This window comes from Lichenostomus cassidix, chromosome 2 (genome assembly GCF_008360975.1).
Source record: "Lichenostomus cassidix isolate B80296 chromosome 2, HeHo_3.0, whole genome shotgun sequence".
Taxonomy (NCBI): domain Eukaryota; kingdom Metazoa; phylum Chordata; class Aves; order Passeriformes; family Meliphagidae; genus Lichenostomus; species Lichenostomus cassidix.
In genome coordinates, this window is record NC_139482.1 from 35,411,575 (window position 1) to 35,432,027 (window position 20,453).

At 37.7% G+C, this 20,453-nt stretch overlaps 1 protein-coding gene across 1 annotated transcript in view; it reads left to right on the forward strand.

Annotated features, from left to right (window-relative positions):
* The window catches only part of PLCL2 (phospholipase C like 2), a 97,196-nt gene that overhangs the window by 34,479 nt on the left and 42,264 nt on the right, over positions 1–20,453 (forward strand). Inside the window, exon 2 of the mRNA XM_085051055.1 lies at positions 17,322–19,808. Coding sequence (XP_084907181.1) covers positions 17,322–19,808 — 2,487 coding nt within the window. The remainder of the gene's footprint in view (positions 1–17,321; positions 19,809–20,453) is intronic.

Genomic DNA, 20,453 nt, shown 5'->3' on the forward strand with positions numbered 1-20,453 from the left:
CTAGTAGTGTTACACTGGGGAAAATGTCTTAACATCGCGCTTGCTTTATGATTCCTATATTGCTTAGAAATTAGCCAGAAACTCCAGGAAAAGTATAGACTGTAAGTCATAAACCTTGAAGAGCATAGAACCATAAAACTTGAGGTTTTCAGAATGCTTTTAATCAGCATTAACAAGCTAATCAGTAAACTGGGGTATGTGTAATACCGCTTTTAAGGATTTTTCAACCCTGCATCTCTTGGTGTTTTCTCATTAACCAGAAGGTAGGCTGTGTGCTCAAATGGTATCTTTTCTCTCTGATTTGCAGAACACAGAAATATGTGTGAATTAACTGATCACTGGACAGGCCTGAAGAGTGGTGGTGGATGGAATTACATCCAGCTGGTCACTGGTCACCATGGTCCCAGGTCTGAGTATTGGGGCCAGTTCTGTTTAATATCTTTATCCATGATCTGGATGAGGGCATTGAGTGCACCCTCAGTAAGTTTGCAGGTGACACCAATCTGTGCAGGAGTGTTGATCTTATGCAAGGTAGGAAGGCTCTACAGAAGGATCTGGACAGGCTGGATCAATGGGCTGGGGCCAGTTGGGAGAGGTTCAACAAGGCCAGGTGCTGGGTCCTGCATGTGGGTCACATCAACCCCAGGCTGTGCTAAAGGCTGGGGGCAGAGTTGCTGGAAAGCTGCCCAGCAGAAAAGGACCTGGGGGTGCTGGTTGACAGCAACTGAACATGAGCCAGGAGTGAGCCCAGGTGGCCAAAAAGGCCAGTGGCATCCTGGTCTGTATCAGGAATAGTGTGGCCAGCAGGACCAGGGCAGTGATTTTCCCACTGCACTTGGCACTGGTGAGGCTGATAATGATTAGTGGAACAAGTTATTAAATAATAAGCAAAGGAGTTCCTAACAATGGATAAAGAAACCATGGCCAGCACTGGCACTTCGTTTGTTGAGAACACAAGCAACTGCTAAATTATACTGGAATTACAATAGGTTGCAGCCAATATGAACTCTCTGCATAATGAATTTTCATTCAGTTTATTTCACAGAGCACACTATCTTTAGGAGATAAGATCATACAATGGACTCTGTTTAAAACAACACAGAAATGGTTCTAAGCTGTGATAAAAATTCTCAAGAGTACATATATCGCTAATCTGTTAATTCAACTCTTCTTTTTCCTATTGACAGTCCTTTAGCTATTCTTGTCCTTTAACACACCTATCATGAGCATTGTTCATACTTTGCTGAGGAGGACCTTGGGGTCTTGGTGGATGAGAATCTGATACTCAGTCAGCAATTTGTATTTGCAGCAAAGAGAGCCAACAGTATCCTGGTATGTGTTGGGTAGAGTGTTGTCAGCAGGTCAAGGGAGGTGTTAATTTATCAATTACTAAGTGTTCTTGGTATATTTGAGGCAAAAATTATGAAGCATTATCTATCCATTTGTAAACAGTTCTCCAGTTACTGTTATAATTTTAACAGATGTACACTAAAATTGTCTTTACGACCAGTTTTCAGTAAATATGATTCCAAGTACCCTGAGGTAACTGACCTGCGTGTAGGAAGCTCAAAGCCCATTGCCCCTCAGTAGCAATGTCTGCAGGAGACTGCTCCAGTTACTCTCTTAAAAAGCTCTGATCTCCCTGAAGAAAATAAATCATATGAGATTAGGGTAATCTGAGGAGGAGTAATTTCTGAAATCTTATGGTTTAATTCAGGTGCTCCAACACAGACAAAAGCATGTTCATAAAAGGAAGTTTTGTGACTTTCTTGTGTGTGTGTGCCATCTGTTCAGTATCTGCTAAGGCCAGTGGGATGGCTGGTTTTGTTCAGATGGCAGTTTGCAGCTATCTTGGCAGAAAAAGAAGGTGAATAGTACAGTGCTGGTTTCAAGCTCTTCAGGCAATACATGAGTTTCCTACATTGAAAGAAACACTGTTTACCCCAGTAGAGATTTTGACACAGGTTAAAATCTGCTCTGAAACCTTTCCTGTTCTCTTTTAAAATTGCCAGGAACTTCTGTGGGAAGACAGCAGGTCATGCTCTGATGAGATAAGCCTCTCTGTGGTGTCTTGCCTAGAAGAGATAAGGAATCTTAGTCTGTGTAGTAGCAGAGAGCGTTGTCTTTGAAGAGGCAGGTACTCTACAACTGCCTTCTTGGAGTAGGGTTTGACTGATAATGTTAAACAACAAGCTTTTGTTTTTCTTATTGAGCCCTCAGGAGTTCTCGGCAGTGCCGTAATGTCTGCTGAGGAAATCTCAGTGAGAGGCAGTAAAGAGTTCAGATGTTTAGATCTCAGCGTTGTATATCTGTTTCATTTAAGTGAAGCCAGAATGAAAAAAAATGACGGGAAAAATTTGTTCTTTGAGCTAAGATTTTACATTGTGGAAAATATCAGGATCATTCATTTGCTCTGGATGCAGCTGTGTCTGCCACAAGGTTAATGACATATCAATGCCAGTAGGATTGCGTCTTATTGGTTGACTTGGTGATTGAAAGAAGTGTGAGCTCTTGATCTATGATTTTGTTTTTATAATGTGAGTTTTATTGATTCGTTTTTTCTTCCCAACTGCCTGGTTTTGGAAAGTCTGTGGAACCTTGTCAACTTTAGATCTCTTATCAGATTTATTTGGAACCAAGAAATAAGTTTTAAAGTTAGGAGAATGTGTGTCTTATGAATTCTTAGATGATGTGATCCCTAGGATTATTTTCCTAGGAAACCATCTAAAACATAATATATGGTTCATTGGTAGTCCTGGAAACAGCCTGCTTCTATCTCAATCACTTTTATCATCACAAAGCTTACCCTGCCATGATTTCCTTCCTTCTCATAAATCTTTAAAGAAATAGTTTTTATTGTAGCTAAATGCCATTGTGAGAAGTGTGCAAATACTGTGGTAGGGAAAAGGTTCTATATAAACTGGGACATTTCTGCTGTATTTGAGAGCAGATCATTTAACAGAGATAGCTACAGGTTCAGTTCCTTAGCATTCTGGAAATAATATTGTGCTAGATGGGACTGGCAGAAGATTATGGTATTTAAATGTCGGGGTTTTATAATAAATTACTGAGGCCAAAATTTATTCTTTGTTATGTGATGTGTGCAACTACAACTGTTCTTAAAAACATGCTGAAGTAAATAAGCCAGTGCAGTAGGCTTGGACCAAATTGTAGTTGGTTTTCCAAATTTCTAAAATTTGTGTCCTATTTCTGCAAGTTCAAATAGCTAATTTACACTTCATTGAAGGATTGAGATAGAGCTGCAGCACAAAGCAAGTTGCTGAAATACGCATTCAGCATATAATATCGAATGAGAAGTTATCAAATGTCAGTGAAACAGTTACACCACCTATTGTTTGTTCTTTCCTACTGAGCTATACTGACAGAATCCAGTGACAGGAAAATTTTCGCCAGCAACTAGTTGCTGCAGATTTGAGTAGACAGTTCTGTTAATATTACCAGAATGCTTTTGCTGAGTTCAGTTAACTTTGTGTCTCAGAGTATTGGTTGATTTATAGCATTTTCAATTATAATGTGACTATTTTTAGTTCAGGATTCAAAGTGGATGATAGGTAATGAATTCTGTATTCATATGTATATATATACAAAATGCAGTATTCAAGTAATTTATTTTTTTTTAACTTTTCAATTAGCCATTGCATGAGGTTAGTTCATCAGATGATTTTCCTTTAGATGTATTCTTCCTGTTCAGTCTTAGTACAGAAATCTAAATCTTCTAAAGCAGCATTCCTTTAATGGCACATCTGCTTCTTCTCAATTCTTATGCTTCCCTTTGGCCCCTCTGTCATTTCAAACTTAAGTTCTGTTGAGTCCAACAGGGCAAGTCACGCTGCAGTGTGAATTTACAGAAATGTGTGGAAATCTGGGTAAAGCTGGTTAAAGATGTGCTTTGAAAATGTTTTACATGCAATCTATTTCTAAAGAAAAAAATTAAACCCTCAAGGTTTTGAATTTAAATGTCAGTGCTTTTCATTGCCTTTTAAAAAAAAATGTAATAATCTCTTTGGCTTTTAAAAAAGTTAAAAGGTTTACTGTTTTAGTCCCTGTGTTAGTTACACTATTCTGAGAGTTTTAAAATATGTAAAATATTGTCCTTTCAAATTTCATTATGGTGTTTGAATGCTTGCCTTTATTTTCAGGGTTCAAGTTTAAGTTTTAGTACTGAAGGCTTGTCTGCTTTCGACTAGATTTATTGGTATAGGTGACACGAGGGCCAGCTCTATTTTTAGGGACCACACAAATTCTAACAGCAGGCTTCTTTTCCTGGCATAATTTGACTACTGGGAGGAGTAAGCTGGGTAACCAAAAGACACATTTGCAAATAGAACTGTGTCCATTCTAGTGCTTTTCCTGGTACACTGGTGTCATTCACAGCTGGAATTTTCTTTTTGTTACTGTCCACTGTACAGGCAAACTTTAAAGTACATCTAAATATACTCTCCACCACATCTTGATTAAACTATCTGTAAGCTTTAAGTACAAAAGTGGCTCTTGTGATAAATTTTCCATTCTGACTAACCCTGTTGGGAAAAGAAAACTTTTTTTTTCACAAAGGTTTCCGTGTTGAAGATAACTGTTCAAATAATTTTAAAATAATAAAATATGAACTATTAAAATAGTAAAATAGGTTTGGATTATTTGGTTTTATAAAAAAGGAGAAAATAAATTTGGAAATAGGAAGCTGGGAGAGTGAGGGTGTTGACTGTGAGGGAACAGTTTTAGTTTCTGTCTCTCTGTTACATTGAACAAGAATGAAACTTCTCCCCATGAAATCATTTAATCACTGTGAGTTTTCATAACATTGAGATAAGGAAAATTAATGTAGTTTCTAAGTATTATCTAAACTTCTCTTCTTCAGCCTTTTCTTGCCCACCCCAGGTGTGCACAATTTTCCTTTTGGTTTAGGCAGGTGAGCCTTCCTGGTGGGATGCTGAGCTAATTTCAAAAGACAGTGATAGCACTCTTTTCTGTGAGCAGAATCAGTGGAGGCCTTTCAGAATGAGCAGAAGGTAATTCAGTTTGAAGAAAACAGATGTGAAAATTGTTTTGCTTCTCTGATTGGTTTTAGTTTTGGATGTCACATGAGTTAATTTTTGTGCTCTACACTGTGACTTTTTGAGTATTTGTGATGTGGAAGGAATTTAGAAAGCTGCATACAGGGTATTGAGATATGGCACATGAATATACTAATGAAATATTAATGATATTTCCCTTGTAGGACTTAGTGGTTTACAAAAGGAGTCTTGTTTTCCTAGTAATTATTTTTTCCTCCACAGAACACAATTATGGTATTACCATATTTCATTATTGCCTGTACCAAGTCTTAAATACAGTGAGCTCTGAAAATTAGAAGTAGGTTTATTTTTGCCTGCCATATAATACTGAAGTTTGAGTGCACACCATATCTGTGGCCTTCCTCCACAATTAGAAGGGTTATAAACCTTATTTTACAATATTTTTCAAGTTCTTGCATACTTTCTTACCACCTCAAGTGCTACAATTCTAATGTGTATTGAGAATTTTGTAGCACTACTTGCAAGGAGGCTGCTGTTGTAGATGAGAATTCAAAAGTTGTCTCCAGTGTATTTGCTCTTGACTCTTGCATCTTTTAACATCTTGGAAGTGTAATGTCCTGTAGTGATGCTTAGTCAGCATTCCTCACAAGGCAAACTTGTAACATGTGATCAAAATATATGCTTTTAAAATAGTAAAAATCGGAAGAAAACTTAAATACCTGGGAGTTTTTATTTGTTTACTTGTAATTATTTGGTAAAGCATACAGATGACTTATTAGATTTGGTTTGTCAAAGCGATGAGCATTTATATAAATATAAAGGTTGTCTGCTTTGCTTTTTATTTTGCTTAGGATAAACAAATACTTTACACTATTTGATTTTTGTAGTTTCTCTCATATCTTTGTTACAGGCATCTTGTATTAAATATTTATAGTTCACTGTTCTTTCCTAAGTGCCTGTAACTGTTATGAATAATTAAAGAACTGAGTTAAGGGGGGGAGAAGGGCATTGATTTAGTATTCAGCATGAGAATTTCCTATAATTTTTTGACAACTGTAAATTACATACATCTGAAAATCAACGAGGAAAACAAGTCAGAAACAGCTTTATGTGGTTAGCAAAGGTACTTGGGTACTCAAGTCTTCCCTGCCTGTGTGATAACCTAGTAGGTATTTTTTATTTAATTAATAATAATTGTCCTTAAAAATCAACAGCTAGTTATCACTGTTTAATTGTCATTGCCATCCAAGTAATGAGGCTGAAGTAACAATCCAAGAATTTGCAAGATAATATTTGTTTAGTGAGTTATTTTAAAAAAATCAACTTCTGTTTTTAATTTAATACTGTATTATGTGTATAAACTCTTTGTGTCATTGAAGAGTTAATATTGATAATAGCCACTCTCCTAATTGACAAAAAAGAACTTACCTCAAACCACACAAGGAGAACAGTTCACCCTGTGAAGTTCCATCTCTTAAGCTATCTTGTGAAATTTGCTAGTCCAATTACAATTAGTCCAGAAGCAAATTTGAAGACACCATTCATCAGTCACTAGAGTGAAGAAAATCAGTTGATGAATTGAAAGCTGCAGGGCAGTGGTAATGATAGCTTTTAGAATGAAAAAGAATTTTACATTTTATTACTTTGAAGCCTGAATGTCTGACTTGGAAAAAATAACCCATAGGTGATAGTTTTACTGCTGCATTGTTCCCTGGAAAATGCTCAGCGACAGGAAAGGACACAAAAAGACACCAGGAGCTTTCCAAGAGAGCAGATGACATTTGGATTGAAATTTGGGCAAAATACACAAATTGACAGCACAGGCGGAAGTGAACATTTTGCCACATCAGGGAAAGTAAAAATGCATGATTTAGCCATAACCTTGTGCCAAGAGGCTGGGTGGGATGACCTGTAAGGATGTGTGAAAAAGCCGTTTCTATGAATCATATAACACATTTGTGGTCAATCTGCTGTTTATTTTTTGTGAGCAAGACTGATGTAGACTTCCTCTCACAGTAGAGGAGAGGCAAGGTACTTTTCTGCTATCCAACTAAATTAGTCAATCATAATAAACACAATTATTTTCATTTGTTGCCTGCATATGTAGCATTGAAAATAAGAATCTTGCCTGCATGGAGTAAGGTGCTGTTTTTTCCATATTATGGTTTTGTTTGGTATTTCAGTGTAATTTCATGGAGTATGTACCTGTAATGGCATCCTAAGATGCACACTCTCCAATCTTGTTTTTGTCAGGTGGTTTGTCCTGGTTTGTTTTGAATCAGGTAGGACAGTGTCTGGGCCTGCTAGGTAGGAAAGTTGGTAAAAAACCAAACAACTAAACCAAACCCAGCACTTATGTCTGTGGGAAAATCTGTAAAAGCTGCTGAGATGTTTTTTCCAATAGTGGAAAAGGGTAGGGAGGCTTGAGCCAGTGCTCAATCTCACCTCTTGCTGGTGATGCTGTCGGCTTCTCTTTCCTCTGTGATGCTGAAGGGGAGCAGCAGAGGAAGAGGTGAAGCAGCTTTCTGCAGCGCCTGCATCTGAAATTACAGAAATCTTAAATGTAGTTATTCTGTTATATTTCAAAGTCACCCACATGCTGTACCTTTGCTTTAAAGCCTGACAGCTGTGTTATTTATTTTGCCAATTCGGTCAAATTGCTGTTTGTGACTGAAACGAGAAATGGAAAAATGCCATGCTTTCTACCAGTGGAACTAACACACAGCTATGAATACTTGAAAAATACCTGATATTCAATTTCAGACTGCTGCATATTAAATCTTGTCAATAAGTCTTGATTAGAATGCTCCTGAAAGTGTATCTTACCTATAATGTTTGGGTATTTAAAACACTATTGAAGACCTGAAAATGAAAATGCTTAGAGTTCAAATAGGTATGCGTGTATGCAGAAAGAGTATCTTGCTGGTTTAATGGGTAACAGTGAAGACTCAGAGCCTCCTTTGCTCCTGAGCCATGCTGAAACCTGTTGAGCCATTTTGTTGAGCCAATTTCAAATCCTTCAGTGCCTTTATATGCAGCATCAGCTTTGTCATCTTCAGTTATTATTCAAGCTAAAAGCATCTGTAGCTGCATTTGCTTTTTCTGATAATAGATGGCAGAAAAAAATGGTTATAATAAATGTAAATTTCTCTGTAGTAGTTAAAATGATCTGTTTCTCATAATTTAGGTATGATTTCTTAATACATGAGAAATTAGGAATCTAAAGAACTCTCACTTATCTAGGGTTAAAATTCTTCATGCCGTCAAGCAATTTTATCAGCTTTCTGTCAGTGCAGTTTCCTCAGTTTGAGACTCAGTACATAGTAACTGCTGTTTTTCATAAATAACTATTGCAGTTTGCGTGAATTTGGTTAAAATGTTGGTTGTTTGGATCTGAAATATGCATGTTTTGCTTTTACTGAGTTTGTGAAAATGGGATACCTCTTTTGCTCCTTTGGAAATGCTCCCCAGAAGCCTGAACTGTAACTGACTCAGTAAGACTAAGAACTGGGCCATTCATGCCAAGCATAACTCAGGCTTTGGCTCTCTCAGTGCTCACAGCAGTCTGGGTAGTTTCCTTAAATGCTTCTTATTTATTTTCTTTTGAGATCAGACATTTTTCCCCCTTTCTCCTGCTCATCTGTATTGTAAATTAACCCCTGAAACCAAATGCCCCTTTATTTTAATTTCATAAATATGCAGATGTATTCATACAAGAAAGAATTCCTCAGTGCTGTTTTGAATTTTGGTTTTGCTACTGTGTTTAATATTCAGATATAAAACAATATATATAATGTATTATAGAATAACAATGTCATACATAGTATAATATATGTAACTAAATTATAAAATTATGTTATAAAATGATAGAATCCTAGAATGGTGTATCCTAGTAATTGCTGCTAGAAGGCAAACTTACATGGCAGCATGAAACTGCAGAATGGGGAAGTTTTAGTTGCCAGAGACTTTTTAAAATTTAGGTCAAAATCAAACATAGTAAAAGTAGCTTCAACTCCTTTATTTTCAGCAGAATAAGGAATATCAAATTGTTTACTTTCTCTTCAAAATAATATGGAGTGAATTTATGTAAGAGCTGAGTGAGAAGGGAGCAAGCAGCATCATGCCTGTGGATGTCTTGGGCATCTTCGTGGAAGAGGTGTCTGCCTTGGACTTGATGATCCTTGTGGGTCCCTTCCAATTTAGAATATTCTGTGAATCCATATCTGTGCCATGTAGCAGAGTCAGGGAAAGCTCCCCTGTGACATCCTGCAAGAGCACTTGAATAATGAAAAACCTTAGGATACTTAAGATAGCAACATGAAAAACGTATTTACTCTTGGTAAACTGATCAAATGACTGAATAAGCTCTTCTGTTGGAAGTTTTGCAGAGAAAGCCTTTAGTCTAGACTTTATTTGCAAAACCATATCCTGTTATTTCCTGGCTCATCACAGTCACGGTCTTTGAGTTAAATTGCCTGCTGTAACAGCAACAAGGCCAACACAGGCTACTGTTTTTCTCTGCCCTTTCTAATGGTAGTGTGAAAGTGATCTCTCTCATATCATAGAATCATAAATTTTCTGGTGTCCTTTTTTCTTTAAATAAGGCAGAACAAAATGAGCCCAGGAGCTTGAAAACCTCAGTTCTGTTATTTTTATAGTGTTGGCAGTTCTTTCTTACACCTTGCCTTTATGTTTCATATGTTTATGAAATTGTTGCTGTACATTCTGTGAGGTGCACCAAGATGAGAGATTTTGTTTTCCCTAATAGAATTGTTTATGTTGGAAAAGACCTTTAAGATTATCAAGTCCACCACTAAACTTAATGACACAAAACTCTGCTGTCAGTTCAGTTTTCAACAGAACAGATTTCAACAGAGCAGTTTCAACTGCGTTGATTTTAATTGAATTAATTTATTGATAAAAGTGGGTGATTCTGTTCTGTCTTCCCATTTAATCAGTTCCTTCTTTGTAGTGGTTATTTTGAACCAGCTCTGATATTTAGCTGGTCACATTGAAAATTGTTTTGGCTCACTAAAATTCCAGAAAACCAATTTGGAAGAAAATAGATACTTTGTTTCCTAAGGTATTGAGCTAAATTAACTCACAGCGTGTTAGACAGATGCTAATGAGGGCCTGAGGAGATAAAGTGGGGAGAAAGGAGATGCAACTGGGGCAGGAGGAAGAAGAGACAGAACAGAAAATTAATATTTTGAAGAGGGGTTGAAGAGGGAGTTGGTTTAACTGTATCATGAACCATGCAATTTGCTCATCTGAAACATTATAGGTAATTTTTGCTTTAATATTGAGCTAAGACTTGCACTGGGTCTGTATTCCTTTAATCGCAGAATTCCTTTAGTTAAAAAAAAAATTTGCTTGTGCAACTAATCATATTTTCTTTCCTCCTCATTGCTATTTATAATGTGTAACTGGGTCTGGCTGGGGTCAACTCACCACATATTAGAAAAATACATTCCTCTTAAAAGATTTCTGCAAACAAGAGATATGTCATGAGTACCAGTTTGGGGAAATACTTAAATGCTGAGCACAAATACACTGATTCACAACAAGTGGGAGGACTTATGTTTTCCAAATAGCTGATGTTTTGTCTCTCCTCAATGGTTGTTATTTCAGTTGAGGATTCTATTTTGTCTTAAATACAACTGCTCTGAGCTGTGTGCAGGTGAACAGTGGCTACAGAAACTGTTTAAAAATTTAATATGTTCCATTTCTGAAGTGTTTGCGATCCTGTCAGCTGAACTGCTGATTACTTTTTCACTTGTTTTGGTTTCCACATGCTCTGGAAGCTTTGGACAGCTGTGCTCCAGCATTAAAAAGTTACATGCCTTTTAGTGAATCCGGGTCACTGTGTTAGTGAGAATCTCCTGGTAATGGCAAACTAAAAGGTGCTGACTAGGAAGAGTGTAGATGCTTGGCTGGAAGAGAGGGGCTGAATGGAGGCTGTCAGCAGGTTCTTCTGCTGAGCTGTTGATTCCAGGAGAAGTAGGCTGAGAGAGGGTGCATCAAGGACAAGGATGGAGAGCTCCAAGCTCCTGCCTTCAGGGACATGGCTCCTGATGGTGAAGTGCCTTTTCTGCACCACCTTCTCTCTTCTTCCCCCTGCCCAGCTCTTTTCTCCCTTTCCCCCCACCCTCCTCCAAAGAAGGCTCTCGCTCTGCCTCCTTCTTCATATAACTTTTGAAATCAATGCTAAATTTTGTGTATCAAAGATGAAATGTTGCTGATTTAAGCTACCTGTTATTTTCCTTCCTTATTTTCTACTGACTCACGCAAAAACTTGCTTAGCCTCTTTTATAATGCTGCAGTCTATGTTGTAGAATGACTTGGTAGCTGTGTATAGGAAAATTATGCACAATATGATTTTTAATTTTTTTTATGTGTTTGCAAAAACAAGTGGTCCTGTTCATTATCGCTGTTTCAGTTACAGGTGTTTTTTTCAAAGAAAACCCTAAATATTTTAGTGCTGAAAATATTTGTAGAGATAATATAATATTGACATTGCATTTGTAGCTCATTTGCTCATATACACTTGCATTTATATATCTAAAATCACAGGTGGAACCTTGGAAAAGAACAAATTACTGTTATTTTTATATTTTTAACAAAATACATGTAGAAAATTAATATTTTAAAGTACTGACTTAAATATATGTGTTTTTTTCCTGTGAGTAGACTTAACTATATATAGACATGCTTTCTTCAGTATGAAAAAAAATCTATAAAATTCAAATTTTTTGTTTTGAAGAAAAATGCTTAAGAATCTTAAATAAACAAAGCATCAATTTTATTTTTTCTTTAACTTACCACTTCCTGAAATTGGCTTGTTATCCATCACCTCTTCAAACTAGGTGACTTGCAATTACTTCTGAATTGCATTTGATGAAAACAGGCAGGTCTTGTACTCAAATTGGCTACATAAGTATCACATCTACTATAAAAAAACAGGTCATCAATGAGTTGTATAGTGTCAGAAGAGTAGTTTGCTCTGTGTTCATTATGATCATCAGGCTACCTGTTCTCATCATAAAGTAACGAATTTTGCGGAAACTGTTGGCTACAGATGTACATTAAATTACATCTAAAACAGCTTTGACACTATATGACATGAAATAATGGTGTAATTAAAAAAAAAATTAACCAAACTTAGGCCTAGCCTTCTTCTCATCTACTCACCTGTAATTGCTCAGAGTATTGGCACACCACTGGCCTTCAGGTTCACAAGCATGCCACTTAATTCAGAACTTACATGCAAAAAAAAAAAAAAATATATATTTGAAAGCCCTTGAGACACTGTACATAATTGTGGTATTATTACTACACCTATGTACAGACTTTGCTAGGCTGCGTGGCTCACATTTATCGTGTTTCTAAGCCTGTTGGGTGAACTGAGAGGGCATTCTTGGGACTGTGGCTCCTACAGACTGTGTACCATTGCTGCCTCAAGGTGTGTGAGTTTCTCAGAGGTTGTGAAATCTCCGCACTTGACAATTCAAAAGCCTGCAGTGAGGTGCTGCACTTCAGGGGTGGAGGTGTTTGGTGTTCTTGTTTCTTATGGAATTGTTTGGCTGGCAGAGCACTCACCTGCTCATGGAGTGGTTGGGCTCTGCTCCCTCTGCCTGTGCATCTGCATGGGAGTGCTCAGCCACATGCTCCCAGCTCTAGGATGGAGCTGCCTTCCATGAGCCTCTGGTATACAAAAATGAATGGAAATCCTTTATGGTTAGAGCATAAAGAAGTAGCAGCAGGACCTTTCACCTGAGGAGGAGGTGCATATTGAGAGGACAAAATTCAGTGTTCAGGTCCCTGCAACATGGACTAAATTTTGCATTCAGGGTCACCAAGTGAAATGTTTGTTTCATGACGTCAGGGACTTTCACTTCCCAGATGAGTGCTCTAGAAATCTGTCATTGTGCCACTTCCTCTTGTTACTACTGTCTTTTCTTTTTGAAGTCCTCTGTTCAAAGAAGAGTACCTTAGTGGGCTAAATGCAGGTAGAGGCCTGGATTTTCCAGTCTAGAAAGTACCACCTCAAAGCTGCAGGTGGCTTTAGTCATGCCAAGGCAGGATCACAGGCGCCCATCTCCAAATTTGCATGGGCCAGTGTGAGGATCATTCTGTACTGGCAGGTGGAAAAAGTGTCCAGCACTGTGCTCTGGCTGCAGCCCCAGACTTTCCACTTGGAGAGGGTTGGCAAGTCCCTGCTTTGGGCTGTAGGTGTTCTTAATTGCAGTGGACCAAGTGGTACCAAAACATCTTGGCTGTTTGAATTTTTTTTGAAACTTGAAATTTTTGAAACTTGAAATTTTTTGAAACTTGGTGTTTGAATTTTTTTTTTAAGTTCTGCTTCTGCTGCATGATTCAGTTGGGCTTTTACAGGTCATAAAGTTCACTCTCTGCTTCCTTTCCTTTAGGAGATGTTTATAAACCTTACACTAGTCGTTTCCTGTGTCATCCTGATCTATTACATTATCAAATCTCTGTTTGAACTCTACTGCTGTCCCTATCAGTACCAGTGGTTATTGGAACTGTATTTTAAGTAATTTTATTATAAAGTTGCATAAATTAAAAGCTTTGCAGTTCAGGGATGATGTGCATCTCTCTGAGTGTCTGATTCAAGATTCTTTGCTGTCTCCAGAATTCTATTTTGTAGGTACTGCTGTCTTAGTCACACAGCTATTTCTTTGTTGGTACCTTGAGACAAATAAAAAAAAGAATTATCATGGATATACTCCTTCCTCCTCATGCTTTTAATCTATTTTCTCCAGCTGTCTCTGTCTCTTAAGTGCCACATATGACAGCTGGGATTATTCCTGTTTTTTAAACTGCTAGATGCTTTGCTTTCTGTTGCTAGGAACTGCTGGATAAGCTAAACTCCTTGTGTAGTTGCTTGTAGTGTCTATGAGTGATGTTTCAAAACAGTTTTATCTGTGGTCTTGTCTATTCCTCAAAACATCTTGCAGATGACCTTGGTTGGGGCATGAATAGTGTTAGGAAAGATATTGATGAGTGGTCACACTGGTTTCAGTGATTAAGTCTTATGAAGCACAGACAGTCTTTAGGGCAAATCCTGCAATGATGACAGGACATGTTATAAACTGAAGATTGACATGGTCTTCATTGTGTGAGAATCCTAGAATGACTGGATGTTGTTTCAGCAGAAAAATTGTTGCTGCTGCCTTGGACTGAATTATGCATCTGCACTGTAGAGTTGGTGTCACTTTGAGCATGTTGAATAACAAGCACCCTGTAAGTCTCATGAATGCCAGGAAGTCACTCGTGTGTTCTCTGAGATACACACAGTTTTCTGATGTGCCAGCCCTTTTGATTCAAGGCAGACCTAAAGCCATGAGGTACTTGACACAGTTTACGAATGCCACCTCACCTTCTGGGTCAGATCCTCCACATCTTCTAGCAGAATAAATGTCTCCTCCATGCCAGACTATGTTGCCAAGGCTCACAAACAAGTTTCACACTGTTTGTGCATGCTCTGTGCAATTGCATTCTCACCTTATGAGTGAGAGTTTCTTTTCTGTGTCCTTTCAGACAGATGGGTGATTCAGACAGGTGAACACTTCTCACCAGTGTCTTTGGTAAAATACCCTTGAAGTTACTTTGTTTATGCAAATTGATCATGACTACCATGTCTCTGTCAGGATGGGGATTTGCACAGGCAATCTGGTAGCTCAGGATTGTTGATCTCTGGAGAAACAAAACCTTATGAAGGGTGTTCTGGAGCCCAGAATGTTTTCACAGTCATTCACACTGTGGTGCTGGCTTTATATAAATAATCTGAGTGGTTAGACTGCTTTATCCTGCAAAAATAAAGAGTACTGGTGAATTGGCTTTGAATTAATCTGGAAGGCAAGCAAAATAATCTTGCAGGTGATATATTGAATGACTTCTCTGATCCGCATGCATGAAGTCCAATTCAGGCTTTCAGTAACTGGAGCTGGGAATGGGACTGCCTTGAGATGGGCTTGTTTACATCAGATGGCATCAAGAAATGGAATTTTTTTTCCTTTGCAGTTCGGTGTCTTGGGTCAGATAAAGTCCTAATCATAGAGAAAGATGTAGACCTTTCTTTTGATCATGGTCAGGCAAGGTAATACTTCCCAGGCCTTGATAGTTGTGATGTCAGGAGGTTATCTGTCAGCTGTCTCTCACTCAACAATTTAAAGAATGTATTCCTCTCCCAGCTCTGTGACTGAGAAATCAGGAGCAATAAGGAGTTTCAAAATCCTTAATTCCAGGCCCTGAAGTACCAGGCAGGAATGTCATTGCTCATTTGTTTGGGACTGTTCCATGCCACTTTTTCTGGGTAGGAGATATAAATACACAGACAGACAAGCTAGGGTTAATATAGAACAAAAACCTCTGTAAGCAAAAATCGCTTTTCGTGGGGTTTTTTTTTTTCTAATAAGGAAATTTTCTGTTGTTTAAAACAGTCATTGCGCCCAAACTACATGTAATAAGATTCTGAGAGTCAACCCTGTGCAGTATCCATTGCAGGTGTTCAATCTGCAGTTAGAAATAAAACAGTCCTCTGCAGGGTTATTCACTTTTACTTGGTCTCTTGAGGACTTGAATAAAGCAAATTCTTCTGTCATTAAAGGTGCAAGAATTGTATGGTTGATTAATTTTCTCAGACATGGAAGAGCAAATATTAAGTCTGCTCAGTTTACTAATCATTGTTTTCAATGAAAGACTTTTCAGATGCTTATAAATTAAATTACAAAACCAGGACTCTGGATTTTTATTTTAATGAAATTAAACATACAGCACATGTGCCCTGAACTGGAAATGCATTTTGTGATGGCTTTTATTTGAACATCTGTTCAGCATAGCAATCGTTAAAAGTTTCCTTTCACTTTTCTTTCTGCCATATAAGCAATGCTGATTTGCACTGGAACATATTTCAGATGCGAAACTTTTAGAGGGAATATCAACATTCTTTTCTTTTTATAAAGCTGGAGAAGTAATTTTTTGAGCTGTGCTGGTTTATAAGAAGAATGCTTCTAATTAGAGTATCTAATATAAAAATATTTTTTAATGCAAGTGTTATTTCAGACTAAAAGTTAGCTCATCAAGACACGTTGCTTTCAGAAAAAAAAAACCCCTAGCATTTTTCAGTCTCAAAAAACGCAGATAATGAAAACACAGAAGTTTCTTAAATTCAGTTCTTAAGAAATTGGTTTTACTTCAATCATGTGTTGCTGATTTATTTGCACTTGTTTTAGTTAACACAAACAGGTACAATGGAAGTAGCTAAATTACATTTATCCCTGTTTTTTTATGCTTAGATATCCTTATATACCCAAGCTTTCTCTAGTAAAGTAAGACCTCCAGGTTATCTCATTGCTTTAAGAGCAATGGTGAATCACTTTTGTTTCCCTTCCTGACCAGGTGGCCCATTCAAGTTCTTTCTGATGACATGAAGCTTCTTTGGAAAAAGTTAAATTTAAATCCTCTCAGAAGTTCCCTTCTGACTCACTGTTGTGTTTTCTGAAGCTCAGAACTTGCAGTGAATTACATCTGCTCCAGTTCTTTGTGTTTCAGTGCAGCTTCTTTAGACTGCCCTGGGTATTTTCCTACTATAGGGGAGGGATGTGTGAGTCCTGTGAGCAGTCTGTGGAGGGAGCGTGGATGGGTGCACTGGTGGAGGGAGCTATGCATAAATAAGTGCTGTTAATGTCTTGTATGCTTAGATTAGGGCCATGTCCTATGGATTTTATGTAGTCAGGACCATGTCCTATGGATTTTATGTAATTAATTGTGTATTAATGTTTCTCTATTGTTCATGAGGATCTGAAATACCAAACCTGTCAGCATGGTATTAAAGCATTATGTTCTGTACTGCCAAGTTTGGCAAGTATCTGCAGGACTGTATAAGGTCTCAGAGAAAAGCTTGCTTCCTGTTGTCTTGATTCTAGGACCTTTTATCTCTGTAAGTAGAACATGGCTTATAAAATAAAATGCATATACATATATGCATTATTATTTCATTATCATTCAAAACTTGTTTTTTTAATTTTGTGTTCATCAAAAGTACTAAAAAAATACTCTGAAGATTACTTGTAGAAGCAAGAGCAAATATTAAGCCGTTATTAGTATGTTCATTGTGATTACACATCACAATGTGTCATCAGGTCACCACACATACCTCACTGAACTACTTGAACTTTCAGCTTGAGGTTGAAACCTGTTTCAATGTTGAGCAAAATCATACTGATACATGATTTTTTTCTCCCCCTCCCACTTGTTTACTAGGATGGTACGAAGCAGAAGCGAGAAAGGAAGAAGACTGTGTCGTTCAGCAGCATGCCGACGGAGAAGAAGATCAGCAGTGCAAGCGACTGTATCAACGCCATGGTGGAAGGCTCTGAGCTCAAGAAGATTCGATCCAACTCCAGGGTGTATCACCGATACTTCCTTCTGGATGCCGATATGCAGTCTCTACGCTGGGAGCCTTCAAAAAAGGATTCTGAAAAAGCAAAGATTGATATTAAATCAATCAAAGAAGTAAGAACGGGAAAAAATACAGATATTTTTCGCAGCAATGGAATATATGACCAGATATCAGAAGACTGTGCATTTTCCATTATATATGGAGAAAATTATGAGTCACTAGATCTGGTTGCTAACTCAGCAGACGTTGCAAATATTTGGGTTACTGGCTTAAGATACCTGATTTCTTACGGCAAACATACTCTAGATATGCTAGGAAGTACTCAAGATAATATGCGGACTTCATGGCTTTCACAAATGTTCAGTGAATCAGATGTAGATAATTTGGGACATATACCCCTATGTAATGCTGTACAGTTTATAAAAGACTTAAACCCTGGTTTAAAAACTAATAAAATTGAATTAAAATTCAAGGAGTTACATAGATCCAAGGAAAAAACTGGTACTGAAGTAACAAAAGAAGAATTTATTGAAGTTTTTCATGAGCTTTGTACCAGACCTGAAATCTATTTCCTGTTAGTTCAGTTTTCAAGCAATAAAGAATTTCTAGATACCAAGGACCTCATGATGTTTTTGGAAGCAGAGCAGGGTATGGCACAGGTCACGGAAGAAATAAGCCTTGAAATTATTCAGAAATATGAGCCAGCCAAAGAGGGCCAGGAAAAGGGTTGTCTTTCTATAGATGGGTTTACGAATTACCTTACTTCACCAGACTGCCACATATTTGATCCAGAACATAAAAAAGTTTGTCAAGATATGAAACAACCTTTATCTCATTATTTTATAAATTCATCTCATAATACATACTTGATAGAGGATCAGTTTCGAGGGCCTTCTGACATCACAGGTTACATTCGTGCTCTAAAAATGGGTTGTCGAAGTGTGGAACTGGATGTATGGGATGGTCCGGATAATGAGCCCGTGATTTACACTGGACATACAATGACATCCCAGATTGTCTTCCGTAGTGTGATTGACATTATTAACAAGTATGCCTTCTTTGCTTCAGAATACCCTCTTATTTTGTGTTTAGAAAATCATTGTTCTATTAAGCAGCAGAAAGTGATGGTACAACACATGAAGAAAATTTTGGGGGACAAGCTACATACACAGTCTCCAAACATTGAAGAGTCCTATCTTCCATCACCCGAATCGCTTAAAGGGAAAATACTAATTAAAGCAAAGAAGCTTTCTGCTAATTGTTCTGGACTAGAGGGAGATGTTACAGATGAAGATGAAGGAGCAGAAATGTCACAGAGAGTGGCGAAAGAGGGGGTAGAACAGCAAAACTCAATGACAGGGAAACGGTTCCAGCTGTGCAAAGATCTCTCTGAGTTGGTAAGCATATGTAAATCTGTTCAGTTCAAAGAGTTTCAAGTTTCATTTCAGCTCCAGAAGTACTGGGAAGTGTGCTCTTTTAACGAAGTGCTTGCTAGCAAATATGCCAACGAAAACCCAGGAGACTTTGTAAATTACAACAAACGTTTTCTCGCAAGGGTTTTCCCCAGTCCTATGAGGATTGACTCTAGTAATATGAATCCCCAGGACTTTTGGAAATGTGGTTGTCAGATAGTAGCAATGAACTTTCAAACACCTGGCTTAATGATGGACCTTAACATTGGTTGGTTTCGACAGAATGGAAACTGTGGCTACGTCCTTCGTCCTGCTATCATGAGAGAAGAAGTTTCCTTCTTCAGCGCGAACACAAAAGACACTGTGCCTGGAGTTTCACCTCAGCTGCTTCATATTAAAATCATTAGTGGGCAAAACTTCCCTAAACCCAAAGGATCAGGTGCCAAAGGTGATGTTGTGGATCCTTATGTCTATGTTGAAATACATGGAATCCCTGCTGACTGTGCTGAGCAAAGGACGAAAACTATGCATCAGAACGGGGATAATCCAATTTTTGATGAAAGCTTTGAATTTCAAATAAATTTACCAGAACTAGCTATGGTGCGTTTTGTAGTACTGGATGATGATTACATTGGGGACGAGTTTATTGGGCAATACACTATTCCCTTTGAGTGTCTCCAGACTGGTTATCGGCACGTTCCTCTGCAGTCATTGACTGGTGAAAGTTTAGCTCATGCTTCCTTGTTTGTGCATGTGGCCATTACTAATCGAAGGGGTGGTGGGAAACCTCATAAGCGGGGCCTCTCTGTGAGGAAGGGCAGGAAGTCAAGGGAATATGCTTCTATGAGAACATTATGGATTAAAACAGTAGATGAAGTATTCAAGAATGCCCTCCAGCCTATTCGGGATGCTACGGATTTGAGAGAAAATATGCAGGTACAGTTTTATAATCAATTTATTGGTTCATGTGTGTACCTTTGTATTATGATGCATATGGGCTTTTTTAAGAATCTTGAACTGTTTGAGTTGAACTGTTTGAGTCTAATTCTGAACAGCATTAGGAATGGATCATGTCAAAGCAGCCTTTCAGGTGAACTGTCTGCTGATGTAACCTTGAATGCATATGTGTATTTTGTTGTATGTGAACTGGAAATATGACTGCAGTGTTAAAACTCAACCCTGTTGACTCATCCTATGTGTTTGAAGGAATATTAGAAATACACTAAATGAAAGTAGACAATATTTTCATTTTTAATAATTACTTAAGTAGAAATGTGGAAGGAATATAAAGCAGATAGAAAAGGGAGATTTTAATGCTTATCCAAGACATTACTTGTATGTCCAAGAATGCTTAGCACAATTTCACTGAAGTTGTGTTTTTTCTTTATTCCCAAATAGAAGGCAGTACTTTCCGAAAGATCCATTTGCTTTCCATGATTCTTCTTAGTTATGTTAGAAATACATGGAATTAGCACTAAGGTATTAGAAGGCATCTTCTAGATGAAGTTGTCATACTTTAAACATCATCTTAGTAAACCCATTGAATCTGGGGAGAAAGTGCAGGATGAGGCGCTTGGTTTT